This window comes from Heloderma suspectum, chromosome 4 (assembly GCF_057233095.1).
Source record: "Heloderma suspectum isolate Gila_16-S chromosome 4, 16-S_ref, whole genome shotgun sequence".
NCBI classification, from domain to species: domain Eukaryota; kingdom Metazoa; phylum Chordata; class Lepidosauria; order Squamata; family Helodermatidae; genus Heloderma; species Heloderma suspectum.
This window is the reverse complement of record NC_139461.1, coordinates 261,665,623-261,680,248: the sequence shown is the minus strand read 5'-3', so window position 1 is coordinate 261,680,248 and position 14,626 is coordinate 261,665,623. Positions and strand designations below refer to the sequence as shown.

The window sequence follows — 14,626 nt, the reverse complement described above, 5'->3', positions numbered from 1 at the left end:
CCCAGTGCTCTTCAACATTTTTATTAATGACTTGGAATGCTGATCAAATTTGCAGATGACACAAAATTGGGCGGGATAGCGAAATGATGTTGAAAGGCTGGAGTGCTGGGTAGAATTTATTTATTTATTTATTTTTATTTTATTTATTTCATTTCTATATAGAAAACAACAGAATGAAATTTAATAGGGATAAATGCCAAGTTCTGCACCTAGGAAAAAGAAACCAAATGCAGTTACAAGATGGGGGTGGGGGTACTTGGCTCAACAATGCTACAAGCAAGAGGGATCTTGGAATTGTCGTAGATCACAAGCTGAATATGAGCCAACAATGTGATGTGGCTGCAAAAAAGGCAAATGCTCTTTTGGGCTGCATTAAGAGAAGCATAGCTTCCAAATCCTGGGAAGTCCTAGTTCCCCTCTACTCAGCACTGGTAGGCCTCATCTGCGTTAATGTTGTGTCCAGTTCTGGGCACCACACTTTAAGAAGGATGCAGACAAATTGGAGAGGGTTCAGAGGAGGGCAACAAAGATGATCAGGAAACAAAGCCCTACGAGGAGAGACTGAAAGAACTGGGTATGTTTAGCCTTGAGAAGAGAAGACTGAGGGGAGATATGATAGTGCTCTTCAAGTACTTGAAAGGTTGTCACAAAGAGGAAGGCCAGGATCTCTTCTTGATCATCCCAGAGTGCAGGACATGGAATAACAGGATCAAGTTACAGGAGGCCAGATTCTGGCTGAACATCAGGAAAAACTTCCTGACTTTTAGAGCAATACGACAATGGAACCAATTACCTAGGGGAGGTAGTGGGCTCTCCCACACTGGAAGCATTCACGATGAGGCTGGACTAGGGATGTCTGCGGAATCCACCGCGGTCTCCAATGAGGCTGAATTCCTGTGAATTCAGCCCCGCGAAGTCCACGGTGGAACGAATGCACTTACCTGTGCCTCTCCAGACCGAATATCCCCCCTCCCTGGCTGGTTCCATTCTGCCATCTGTGTGGAACCTGGAAGTAAGTGATCAGATGCAAATGGCTTCTGATAGGCTGTTTGCGTCTCCATTTTTCCTCGCAATAGGCTACACGTCTTTATGTAGAAACGTACGTAGCCTATCATGTGAAAATAGAGGGACGCAAACGGTGTAGTGGATTCCATTTGTGTCCCTGGTTTTTCATGTGATAGGCTATGTAAGTATCTATGTAAATTGAGACGCATAGCCTATTGCAAGAGGAAATGGGGATGCAAATGGCGTAGCTGACGCCATTTGCATCCAGAGAGCACTGTTCCGCACAGATGGGAGCCGGGACGGAGCTGGCCAGCTTGGATTCCAGGAGGGAGGAACGGATCGCCTCCCCCCCCATCGAGCATTCCGGGGGGAGGAACGGATCACACACACCCCCGCGCGGATGCGAGGTAAGGGAATTTGTACATCCCTAGGTTGGACAGCCATCTGTCAGGGATGCTCTGACTTGGATTCCTGTACTGAGCAGGGGGTTGGACTCGATGGTCTTATAGGCCCCTTCCAATCCTACTATTCTATGATTCTATGTAAACAAGGTAAAGAAATGAAAAGAAAGGGACTAGTACTAAAGCCAGAGCATGAATGTGATTGAGTGCAATTATGTACACACTGAAAATGAAAACACACAGAAATACACTATCCAGTCATCCAAAATTACGATGTGTTACCAAGGGAGAGAAGGGTGGATGAACATCAGCATGCTTATGACACAACCAGGTGTTTAGGACGATACCTTAAGGTGACTCAGGAATGTGGACTGTTTTGCATGCTTTCCCATGCTGACTGGGGATTATGGGAGTTGTATTCCATCACATCCTATCAGGTTGGAAAAGGCTGTGGTAGAAGAAAGCAAAGAAATCTTTAGAGCAGCTTCTGTCCAACTTCTGCATTTTCTGAACTATTCTTCAGACACTAGTCAGAGACAATCTAACCCCTTCATGGATGGTCCAGCTCATTAATGAAGTTGGCATCACCTAGCTGTAAGGCTTCATAGACACGGAAAACTAGCACTTAGATTATATGAGTCATTGATTGGGAGATGAGGAACAAATGTGCTTCCTGACCATCTCCCTTGAGAGGCAAATTGGCAGTGGTCCTTTGTCTTTCTTGAATGCGCATTAGATGGCAATAAACAATTTATATGAAGTACATACAAATTTCTTTTTTTGACCTTTTCAAATGGAATTTTGAACTCCCCCCCCCCCACCAAATCATACCCTGATTAAAATGTAGTAGGACTGCTGAGATCTAGATCAAGTTGCTTCAGGTTCTGGATGCCAACTAGCCTGCTTCTAATGTCTCCAGCCTATCCGATGTGGTAGCTCCTTGAATGCATATGTTGAGCCTCTACAGCCAATGTAAACATTGCAGCTTCCACATGGAGGCCACACAGAAATGCTTACTCGTATCAGTACTCCAAGTGGTGGGTGCTGTTATTCCTTCTAAAAGCAAATTCAGGCGGTTGACTGCCTATCAATTTGGAAGTGAAACAGGGCCACCTAAAAATAAGGAAGTGGTTTCTACATACTTTGCAGACTCCATAGATATGAAGAAATATATAAGTTTATAAATTAAAAGAAGAAATGTAGGACCCCCCGCCCAATAAAATAAAGACCTGTGAGCTTCCAGAATGTTGAGGTGTCAGCTGAGGAGAAAACACTCCCCTCCTTACACACTTCAAGGATGTTTCATGAGGAAGGAAAGGAAAGAGGACACTCTGTTCCTTTCCCACTCTTCAGAAACGCCCATCCCGTGTTACATAGATATAAAACATACAGGTTCGAGGCTGGTAATGAGCTCCAAACTTCAGCCCTTTAGTACTATATAGCATATTGGTGGGAGGCCTGGGCAAGGGAGAAAAGGGTGTCATGTTTCTTTTCCCCATTCTGAAACTACCCTGCCTCCCAAGAGGCCTGAGGAGCACTACAAGGCTCTAGTTCTAGACTTACTGCAGCCCTAAACCAGAGCACTTCTGGAAACAGTGGAGCATTGCATTGCAGGTCTCACAAACATTTAAAAACCCTTCACATGGTGCAACCATCCCTACACATACAGTGCTGTCATGACACCAACACTATAAATACCAAGTGGTATGACTGTATTGGGATGTAGATGATTTCTATGTGCTTTATTGGCTTACTGCAGGGATGGCCAGGAGGTGGATCTCCAAATGTTTTGGACTTCAAACCCCAGAAACTTCTGCTTGCATGGCCAATGGTCAGGAATGCTGGGAGTTGACATCCAAAACATCTGGAGATCTACTTTCTGCTCACTCCTGGCCTACTGTGTGAATTCGTATCACTTGCTCTAGAGAATGGGGTACTTCCTTTGTTAGAGTCAAAATACTAAATTAGGATATGTCTACTCTAGACTGCAACTGAATTTGTTGGTCTTTCGTGTGGTGCTGGTTGACTATGTTTGAGTTGTTTCCATTAGACTCCAGTACCCCCTTTTTTTTTTTGAAGCTGGACATTTGCTTCTTCCACTGCACTTGTGTAAAATAGCATCTTGTGTTCACACACAGTTGAGTTATTCTGGGCTGAATGTCTGGGATGTGTCTAAGCATGCACAGACATGGTTTCCATCTTTAGACATGCTCACAGGTACTTTTTTGTTTGGGGCCAGAGGAGGATGGTTGTTTAATCTCTGATGGGAATTGCAGAGTTGTTCACTCTAGCTAGCAAAAGTAAATTATTTTATTGTTCATAGGCCACAAAGAAAACTGGGACTAATTTTATGTTGTTTGAGTGGGGGGAGATGGACACCCATCAGAAAACTTCAATTTTTGAAACAGGAGGAGGAATGAATGGGGATGATCTTTTTGATGCTGGATTTTCATCCACTTGCATTTTTACAGGATTGTAAGTAAGGGAGAATTGGATCATTTTCAAACAAGTTTCAACATAGTGAGTGGGTCCATTGGGTTTTTATTTTTAGGAGACTGGATGTGTTCATTCAGCATATCCAAACCCTACAGCCCACATATGCTGAGTCTTCAGTCTATTCCAGTTGTCTACCTTTCCATTCCACACTGTAGCCAGAATTTCTGATTGTAGGTCTTAGCATGAACTGTGCAGTTTGCATGGTGAGCTTCACTAGGCATACCTGCACATGGTTTATTTTGGGGACTGGCTGCTCTGAAGCAGGTCCTAATTCCAATGTCCATTTGCATGAGGGTTTCACCTATGCTAACTCTCCCCCCACACACACACACACACCTCTATCCTATAACATGGCTGATGTGGTGGTTGTGCAAGCCAGACCAGGAATGAGTGTGGCAGCTGTCTTCATTGTTAGTGTGGAAGAAGACTCGCCTACTTTTTCCTAGTTCCTGATTCAGAGCAAATTGTATGAGAGGTCCTTTCCCAGATGTTCCTACAGTAACAGAGCAGACACTCATATGTTGTCAATGCAATTACACATTAGATTGTGCATGGGGGAGATATAATGTGTATCAAAAATGCTTCAAACCAGCATTGACTTGTGAAGTAAACCTCTGCTGCACACAAACACTATAAGATGGGCAATTTTGCTTTCAGCTCATTAACCCATGCAATGTAGTATTGACTGGGTTGCTCCTGGCCTACTGAGTTTTCTGTACGTGATTAAAAGAGACTTCCTTTCAGGAGGAACACAGCCTGTGGAAATGAGCCTTGGGAGGACACAGTCAGTAATCCCTACTGTTCCCTTATAGGATGATACAGTAGCTTAGCCCCAGGTGCTGATGTCTGCATCAGCAGCAAATGTCTCGCGTTGTTTACCCCTTCAGTCTTCGGGGGGGAGGGGGGAGGTTGTCACTATTCACATGGCTAATTGTAATAAGAAGAAAGATGCTTTCCGGGGACACTCAACAAGGGGGAAAGTCCTTGTGTCACTAATACTAACGTGGATAGATATATTTTTTTTTCCCTCTGGCATTAGAACTGAGAGCCGTAGACTTTGGACAGGGGAAAGCATTTCCCCATTCCAAAGAACTTTTTTGTGGAGGAAAATACGGGGGGGATAAGGCTGCTCTTTCAAGTAAGCCAAGTTCTTATGAAGCTGTGTTTGATACTGAGAATGCTGGGAATCTTTCCAAGACTTAGCTCTCCATACAACAAAGTAGTGTCTGAACTATGCTGAGGATGCAATTAGTCAAGCTGCTCAGGGACCTCCACTGTTTATATTGTGTGCAGTCTTATTCATTATTAAATAAGACAACAAAACACTTTCTCTCATTGAGCAGCGATATACAAGCCCCAGGCCATGGTGCAGATGAAAGAGATTGTTATTCATATGGGGGCATTTATATGGGACTAGTAGAAGAGAGGGACAGCTGGTGCATGTTTTCAACCACAGAAGGACACATGAACTTCCGTCTTCACATTGCTGGCTAGTAGTCACTAAAGCAGCTACCAATCTGCTGGCATCCTGAATGTTTTGGATACATGTTCTGCTCTGATAGATGAACTAGGAGGACAGACACAAAGCTTAATCTGACATTTCTTTAGCAGGTTTCTGCTAATGGCAAATCATTCACAAGATTGGATCATGCCAAGACCACACTCTGAGCCAGGACTGAAAAACAAGCTACCTCCAAACATAGGGTACCCATGTGTACTGCTTTACGGAGGACAGTCCTCTGTTTGAAGGTGTCCTCTATTTGAATGGCTGACCAGCCCAGGTCTGGTTTAAATATAAAGAACCATAAGAAGGGGCAGTAGAAGCCTTGGCATTGCCCATTACCAGGTAGAACCTGGACAGCAGACTGAGCAGGCAGGCACCCAGGTCACCTGGGGGTGTCTCCATGACAATGAAAGGGGAAACACAGGTGGGGACAACACTGGGGAAACACCGGGTCAGTGAGGTCACAGCCAGGTGAAAGACACACCCCTGGGCAGGGAAATCATGCCAAAGTAAATGCAGAAAGTGGTGCACACCACAACAGAAATGCAGACAAACCAAATTAAGGAAAACAGTCGACTAAAAGTAGTTTCAGAAGAACCAGGTTTTCATTGCAAAACTCCAGGGTGGCTGCAAGATGGCCATGACATCCCTGAACGACCTCCAAAAGCAGCAACCTCACAGTAAATCACTTGTGGAGACAACTCCCCTGGTCAGAGTGAGACCAAGTATTTCTATTTAAATTATAGCAATTATTTCTAAATTTGCATCTATACCTATAAGTTAGCAAATGTAGTTTCTGTGCAAACCAGTGTCCTCTTTTGTCTTCTCTTGGGCTGATGCATCTCCTTTTTCTTTCTTTTTTTGGTGATGCGTTAGCAGACACTCTACCAAACTGGGTCACTGTGAGGGCATAGATTGTGCTAATCAATCCTACCAGATCTCAGTTCAAAACCACGTAACCAAATCAGGTCCTCTGCTGCTTGTCTACATAGTAAAGCAATTTGGATTTCATGTTTGTTAAGATTAACATTTCCATTCACGTCATGTCTTATATATCCTTTTTCTTCAACCCTCAGAGTTAATCTTTTAATTATGGCTAGATCCAAACTGAAATCTACGATCAAATGGAATAATCCTGGTAGAAAGGGCTTGAATATAAAGGGGAGGCATATTTCAAGGATTATTTTCATTTCAGCTCTAATGAAGAACAGCTGTGAGCTGCCTAGAGCGGCTGATACAAGCTCAGCTCCCTAATAAGGATAGATTTGGAGTGGTTCCTTTTTAAATTGCTGCTCTGAGGAGGATGGGGTACTTTTCAGGGTTCAAGGAAGCTGTTTGCATGAGTAAGGTCCATGTCCATTGCAAACAGATGTTGTAAGATCATACATATTTATAGTCTGATACATAAGTAAATTAAGAAAAAATATCCTCCTCCTATGGCAGATGATTACAGTCTTAACAGTGCTTCTTTACTACCATTACCATATGGTTGTATTTGAATATATAGCTCAGGGTCCTCTAAGAGAACCTAGAATCATGAATTGATTAACCATGGGATTAGAGGATGTGTAAAGATCACACCTAATGGCAGAAAGTGAAGAGGATCTAAAGAGCCTCTTGTTGAGGGTGAAAGTGGAGAGTGCAAAAGCTGGTTTGAAACTCAACATTAAAAAAACTAAGATCATGGCATCTGGCCCCATCACTTCCTGGCATATAGAAGGGAAAGAAATGGAAGCAGTGACAGATTTTATTTTCTTGGGCTCCAAGATCACCGCAGACAGTGACTGTAGCCATGAAATTAAAAGACACTTACTCCTTGGGAGGAAAGCTATGGCAAACCTAGACAGCACAGTAAGAAGCAGAGACATCACCTTGCTGACAAAGGTCCTTATAATCAAAGCTATGGTTTTCCCAGTAGTAATGTATAGCTGTGAGAGCTGGACTATAAGGAAGGCTGAGCGCCGAAGAATTGATGCTTTCGAACTGTGGTGCTGGAGAAGACTCTTAAGAGTGCCCTGGACTGCAAGGAGGTCAAATCAGTCCATCCTAAAGGAAATCAACCCTGACTGCTCATTGGAAGGACAGATACTGAAGCTGAAGCTGAAATATTTTGGCCACCTAATGCGAAGAGAAAAGTCACTGGAAAAGACCCTGATGCTCTTTAAAGATTGAAGGCAAAAGGAGAAGGGGACGGCAGAGGATGAGATGGCTAGATAGCATCACCGATGCAATGAATATAGAATCATAGAATAGTACGGTTGGAAGGGGCCTACAAGGCCATCGAGTCCAACCCCCTGCTAAACATGAGCACACTCCGGGAGAGAGCGGAGGACAGGAAGGCCTGGCGTGCTATGGTCCATGGGGTCACGAAGAGTCAGACACGACTTAACGACTGAACAACAACAAGGATCACACCATACTTTCCCTTTTAATTTATTTATTTCAAAATTTGTTATCCAGCCCTTCAATAGCTGATTGGCATTCCCAGGGTGGCTTACAAAAAAGTGAAAAAATTACAAATAGTACAAACCTAATACTATGCAAAAGTGTTCCAAAGCATGCATTCCACAAGACATGTGTGGTAAGATTCATGCTGGTTGTCTGTGGCTTGTGCACAAAGTACATTGGCAATTAATTCAAATCCACATTCACTAGGGACAGAAATGAGCAAGTCAGAAAATAGCTGTGGTATTGTACTAAATAGACAAAACAAATCACACTGACTACAGTTACAGTTAGGACAGGATACCTTCATAAATATGTGGGATCAGACATCTTATTGCTACTGTATTGTGATAACCCTTATGGGAGAATAAGTGTGTTCCTGTGGAACAATCCTAAATGTTGACATTACCAGAGAGCCAGGGCTGGTGCAAGACTTCTGGGTGCCCTCAGGCATGGTGATGCCAAAGCCCGCCCCCCTCCTCACTGCTTTCGCTGCCATCATCATATACCCCTTCCCACGACCATCCACCCCTTCCTCACTTCCACTGCCCAACCCCTCCTGCCACTACCCGCCCACATGCCCCCCATCCATGCACAAGAGGGAGGTATTAGTAGGCACAGGGAAACATCCAGTAAGCTACATGGCTAGTCTATCCAAAGCCAGCCTTCCATCCTCTCCACCAAACTTGGACCTAGTCTACGCACGCAGCAGAATGAAGTGGCAGAATGCTGAGGTTGTAAAATGGACTATACCAGTTCAGACTGCGAGTGGAAAGTTCAGGGAGGGGAATCACATTTTTTTTAAATGTTCCCCTATTTTAAGAACTCCCCACAAATGGAAAATCAACACAGCAGGCAAAGGGCTGGGGTAGAACCTGCCTCCCATTGTCCTAGTTTTTCTATTTGCAGGTGACTTTTTTAACATTCAAAAAATGAATGCCCCATTTAATGAATGCCAGAGCCTGAAGTATATTAACCATAACTGTTTTATTGACTACAAACTAGAGAACAATCCTGACAAATTCACTACTGCTTCAGTCCTTCTGCTTTTTGTTTTACTTTTCCATATAAGGCATTGTCTTTCAATCTCTATTGAGGATCACATGTCAATACACACACACACGCACACCGCAGTCTAAATTGGCAGGCCAATTTTGGCACCTTTCCCATTTCGAAAATCAAAATGGTGCTCCCTGAATGGAAGTATAATAATAGCTGAAATAACGGGTGATTTCCTGCCCCCCTTAATGATACCAAACATCTTCTGCCTGAAGCAAACTGCTTTGCGCTATCCATCAGTGTGATTGGTCCTCGTCAAACTTGCTTCTGCCAGATAATATGGCTGTATCTTCATAATTCTGGACTAAGCCCTTTGCCTTGATGTTGCTGCATGCTAGGGAAACAGCAGCTTGCACAGGAACACAGGAAGCTACCTTATAATGAGTCAGTTGATTGGCTCACCTTGCTCAGTATTATCTACACTGATTGGCAGCAGCTCTCCAGGGTTTCATACAGATATGTTTCCCAGCCCTATGTGAAGATGCTGGGGATTGAACCTGGGACCTTCTCCATCATGTGATCTACCAAGAGGAAGACAGTCACTTCCAACAGTATATTTGTTTTCCTCCACAGAGTAGTTAAATTTGTTTACACTGTGCCAACATTTCTGAGCACAGCAATGTTCATTTTATTGCAACTTTAAAAGTTGCCGTGTGTGTGTGTGTGTGTGTGTGTGTGTGCGCGAATGAAATAATGTTTGATATCAAAGTACCAGTCTTGCAATGATAGCCTTCCTTTCTTTCTATTCCAAGAGGCACTGTGGCAATTTTTATTTTGACATTTTCATATGGAGGTTTCTTGTTTCCAGGAGCTATTTGCCATATAGATGTTGTTTTCCAATTCAGAATTTTTTTTTTTTAATTTTGTCCTGCCCTTTCTTGTAGATTACAAGAGACATCCAGCTTTGTAAGCAAATGTAGCCAGACATGCTTATAACTCCCTTTCAGATCTTTGCACTAAATTCTGAAAGATCTCTAAAGCAGCCAGGCATGTGGGGACATTGGGGGTGGGGCTTGCGTGTGTCCCCGTATCCCCTCCCTGGTTTAGCCCTACTCATGCTGCAGGTGAATGCCTGCATAGGACTATTCAGCATCAAGGTAATGGAATGAATAGCTGGATTTCATGTGTGCTTGTGGCATATTGAGTTATTGTGACTATGAAACCATTCTGGAACAGGTAGTAAGTCATTATTCCAAATTAATCAATATCAGGAATAAGGGCACAATGCTGTGTAAATGGTATACAACTCTTTCTGACCAGATCACTGCTCTTGATACTTTTTGATCCTGGGTCCCACTTTCAAACTTTGCCTTCTTGCCTGTACCCTAACTGCCAGCACTGGCCATCTGTGTGGTGCATACGGAGATCTTGCACTCAGCCACATGCATGCAGTCTACTGCTATGAACGAGGACCATTGGGTTGGGGCAAAAATGATAAGATTAGTTCCCTTAATCAACAAAGATACACTTCTTGCTCTCACCTCCATTCTCTTGTCCAGTGCCTTTCCCAGCCATACATCTGCTGAGCACCTAGTAGAAAGCATGGGTCTTTAGCCAGGGGCAGACTGAGGAGGCCTGCCCACCCCATTTTCTCTGCCCACCTAAATTTTTTTACAAACAAATAATTAAAATACAATCTACAATGTTGTCTTTAAAAGGCCTGCAAACCAGGTGAATCCCCCTAACTCCCCCCCCCAAAAAAAATGTTTAGGCTGGCTATGGGCCTGAGCAAGCAACCAACCTCTGGAAGTCCACTTCCAATAGGCAGCAGTGACTGTGAATCCCTCCCCAAGCACCACCTTTCACCACCCCTCATTGATCATAGATAGCCAGCAGTGCTGTGAGGGAGCATCCCAATAGCATACCTTACAGGCCCCTGACATCTTGAGAAACTAGTTATTAGGCCAGCTTCTCCTGTAGTCATGTATTTTAACATTTTAGGAACTGCTGGAAGTTGCTGATCAGAGGTAAGGGGATATTGGCATGCGTTTTACATGATAATTTCAGTTGACCAAAAAATGCATAAATTAAACCCAAACAATTCTCAAAACTATCATGAAAAAGTTTTAGGAAATCAAAACATTCCAGGAGAAACAGAAAGGGTTTTGTGTGGGGGAAGGAGTAGGAAGGAAAAAGTGTTGCCTGCTGAGGGATGACATATTTTCCACATAAGGTTCTCTGTTAGGCTCTCTTTTCATGAGCAGGGTATGTGAGGGGGTTGGGATGGACACCATTTTGGAACATTTATACCCTTGTTCTCACAGACATTCTTTTCTTTTCTCTTCTCCCCTCTCCCTTCCTTTCCTGCTTCCTTACCCATTTCTCACATCTCCCCCACTCCCCACCACCCCTGTTTGTCACTGTTGCCTTTTCCTGACCTCTAGAGCTCTCCATCAGCCTCCTTGCAGTGATAGTTATTGTATGTGGACTGGCCCTGGTGGCAGTATTTCTCTTTCTCTTTTGGAAGCTGTGCTGGGTGCCCTGGAGGAACAAGGCCGTTTCAACTAACACCCCCACCTCCCAGAACTCAGCAGAACACGACAAAGAGACCATGGCTGACAAGCTAAAGGATACAGGGACTCTTGGCTTCTTGGAGGCAGCTGTGAAAATCAGTCACACATCACCTGATATTCCAGCAGAGGTCCAGATGTCCATGAAAGACCACCTCATGAGGCGCACACGCATGCAGAGGCAAACGACAGAGCCTGCATCTTCCACCAGGTGAGCACAGAGCAATCTTTGGGTTGCCATCTGTTGAGGCGGACTGTTCTGATCATTTTACAAAGATGCTGAAGGTGGTGGAAGCTCAGTGGTGATGGAGGTCACTGCCCTGCCCTGCCCAGCTGTCCCCCACTGCCAGCACTTTTTGGGTCCCTTAATCAACAAGTATACACCCTTCTTGCTCTCACCTCCATTCTCTTGCCCAGTGCGTTTCCCAGCCATATATCTGCTGAGCACCTAGTATCAAGCATTGGTCTGTAAACTTTATTTTAATTATTTGTTTGCAAAAACAAATAGGGGGGCAGAGAAAATGGGGGGGGCAGGCCTCCTCAGCCTGCCCCTGGCTAAAGATCCATGCTTTCTAGTAGGTGCTCAGCAGATGTATGGCTGGGAAAGGCACTGGGGAAGAGAATGGAGGTGAGAGCAAGAAGGGTGTATACCTGCTGATTAAGGGAATGAATCATATCATGGGCATAGCAGGCCCAAACTCCGAGACATATTCCCAGCAAGTGAGTGAGGCGCATCTTTATTTTTCAGTGAATGCTCAAAAGAACGTTCATGTTTCTGTTTTGTTCATTAGGTTATTTCCTCCTTGTAACTTGGCTGTGGCTCTGGCAAGAAATGTGTATTGATCAAGGAATTTTAGATAAATTAGATTTGTTTTAATAATGGTTGTGGAAGTCCGAGAGGATGCATCAGACAGGAAGCTAGAGAAGAACTTTATTGTCTCTCTTAAACAAGAAGAGAACAGCAACAGGAAACTCTCAACTCCACCCATTTAGGACTATGACAAGTGCCATCTAGTGACTAAACTATATACTGATACTATCCACACAGTAATTATGAGGGCATTTATTTCAAGTGAAATCTGTGCAAAATCCATCTGAACTGCATGTGAGAGTTTTATAAAGGCCTTCCAGTTGCTTCAGTTGTAGTTGGAGATGGAACTGCTACAAAATGCTTTTTGGTAAAGCGTTATTTCCTCTCACAGGTGTGAAGGAAGGCAGTAGGAGGAACAAATCATAAATGGACTTAGTAGCGGTAGCTACTCCTGGGACTCCTGGGTGACATATAACTTCATGTTTTTTTAAGCTTAAATGTGTGGACTTCTTGCAATAATCCCAGTCAGGACAAAGGCACAGTTTAGAAAGCTGAAGAGGGACTAGAGAGATGGTAGTTGTTCTGTTCAGGAATGGACCCTGGGAAGAAGTTGCATTCTACGTACATAATGGACATTCTTACTGGAATAGGGGAGAAATTCACATTGTTATATGAATGTACATAATTTCACACCTTTGAACTAATATGTGAACCAAAACTCGATTATCCTTTGAAATTTGCACTTCAAAAATGCATTAGATTAGGAAAATTGCTCGCAAAACAGATGTAAATTACGCAAAATGGCATCCCAAAATGCCTCTATTCAGACACATGTACACAAAAATGTGTACTCACTTTCATGCAAACCTTTAAAAAAAATTCTCAACATGTGGGACAAACTGAATTTAAGACTGAAAAAACTATCAAAGTTCGAGACAAACTGAACTTAAAAATGGAAAAATGAGAGACTGAAAGAAACCACTATTGACAGATTTGACCATGCCTAGCAGTTACTGTCATGCACAAAGCTCCAACTGCAATGCATCAAGTATGCTTGTTGCTGCCATTCTGGAGGTGGTTAATACAGTAAATCCGCCTTCAGACTAGTGAAAAGTAGTATTGAGAAGATGGCTGGAATGGTTCCAGAGAGGAGCTGTGTAATAAGCAGCAACAAAAAAATTTCCTGAAGTAATTCTGCCTAAATACACTGCTCTTGATTCCTGCTTCTCACCTGTTTTACAAGGTAGTTTTGTGGATTGCAAGACAGGCTGATCTTCAAAGAGACACATTTCTTGAAGCAAATTAAATTCACATGACTGGGATTCTGCAAGGGCACAATAGCTGTGAGACAGGATTTCCAAAAAGGCTATTAAATGAGAAAGTCTGAGAAAGTACAAAATTAACATCACCACAGGGGCTCTACAATCTAGGGGCTCACCTAATATTACTTGCACTCTGTGTTCAGAGCATAAATAATATTAGGTGCTCTATTTTATAATCATATGTATATATTTATATTCTTTGGTATGACAAATAGGTTTCACTTCTTTCTGTCTATGGTACTCAATGAGAACACTATTTTTTTCTTATGAGGCAGAACAGAACTTTGAACTGAGCATACATAAAAGAAACTGAAATGCAAAGAGAATGGTGGCTGTGACCAAAAATTTGCCCTCTGCATGTGGTGAGTTCAGTGGGCTTCTCAGTTAGCCATGTTGTTAAATGGTCATTTAATTGCTCAATAGTGTGGCCAAATCTATTTTCAAAATGCAACGTAGCAGGTGAATAATTACTTTTATTATTTCCAGAGCGGTAGCCTTGTTTCAGTCTGTTTCTGAAAAAATGAGAGTAATTTTCTAACTTAAGAACATAAGAAGAACCATGCTGGATCAGACCAAAGGTCCATCTAGTCCAGCATTCTATTCACACAGTGGCCAACCAGCTGCTGGGGGAAACCCACAAACAGGACTCCTGCCCATGTTCCCCAGCAACTGTTGTACATAGGCATACTGCCTCTGATAGTGGAGGTGGCTTATAGCCATCAAGACTAATAACCATGGATAGCCTTCTCCTCCAGCAATTTCTCCAACCCCCTTTTATGGCCATCACTGCATTTTGTGGAAGTGAATTCCATAGTTTTAACTATGCACTGTGTGAATAAGTGCTTCCTTTTAGCTATCCTGAATCTGTGAGGGGGGGAGGGATTTAATCTTTTCCCCTCCCATTTTCATTCTGAAATTCCATCCCATCCCACCCCCGTGGGAGGGTGAAAAAGAAGAAGAAATGTCTCCATTGATTTAAATGAAGACATTTATTTCTTCTTCTTTTTACCACCAACCCCTCATGGGTGTGGCGGAATTTTGGGGAAAAATGGGAGGGGGGAAAGCTTACATTT

General features: G+C 43.2%; 1 protein-coding gene across 3 annotated transcripts in view; it reads left to right on the top strand.

Annotated features, from left to right (window-relative positions):
* The window catches only part of SYT6 (synaptotagmin 6), a 227,060-nt gene that overhangs the window by 110,268 nt on the left and 102,166 nt on the right, over positions 1 to 14,626 (top strand). For all 3 annotated transcript variants that reach the window (XM_084853547.1, XM_084853549.1, XM_084853548.1), the window contains one exon: positions 11,295 to 11,631. In XM_084853547.1, the coding sequence (XP_084709673.1) occupies positions 11,295 to 11,631 (337 nt within the window). The remainder of the gene's footprint in view (positions 1 to 11,294; positions 11,632 to 14,626) is intronic.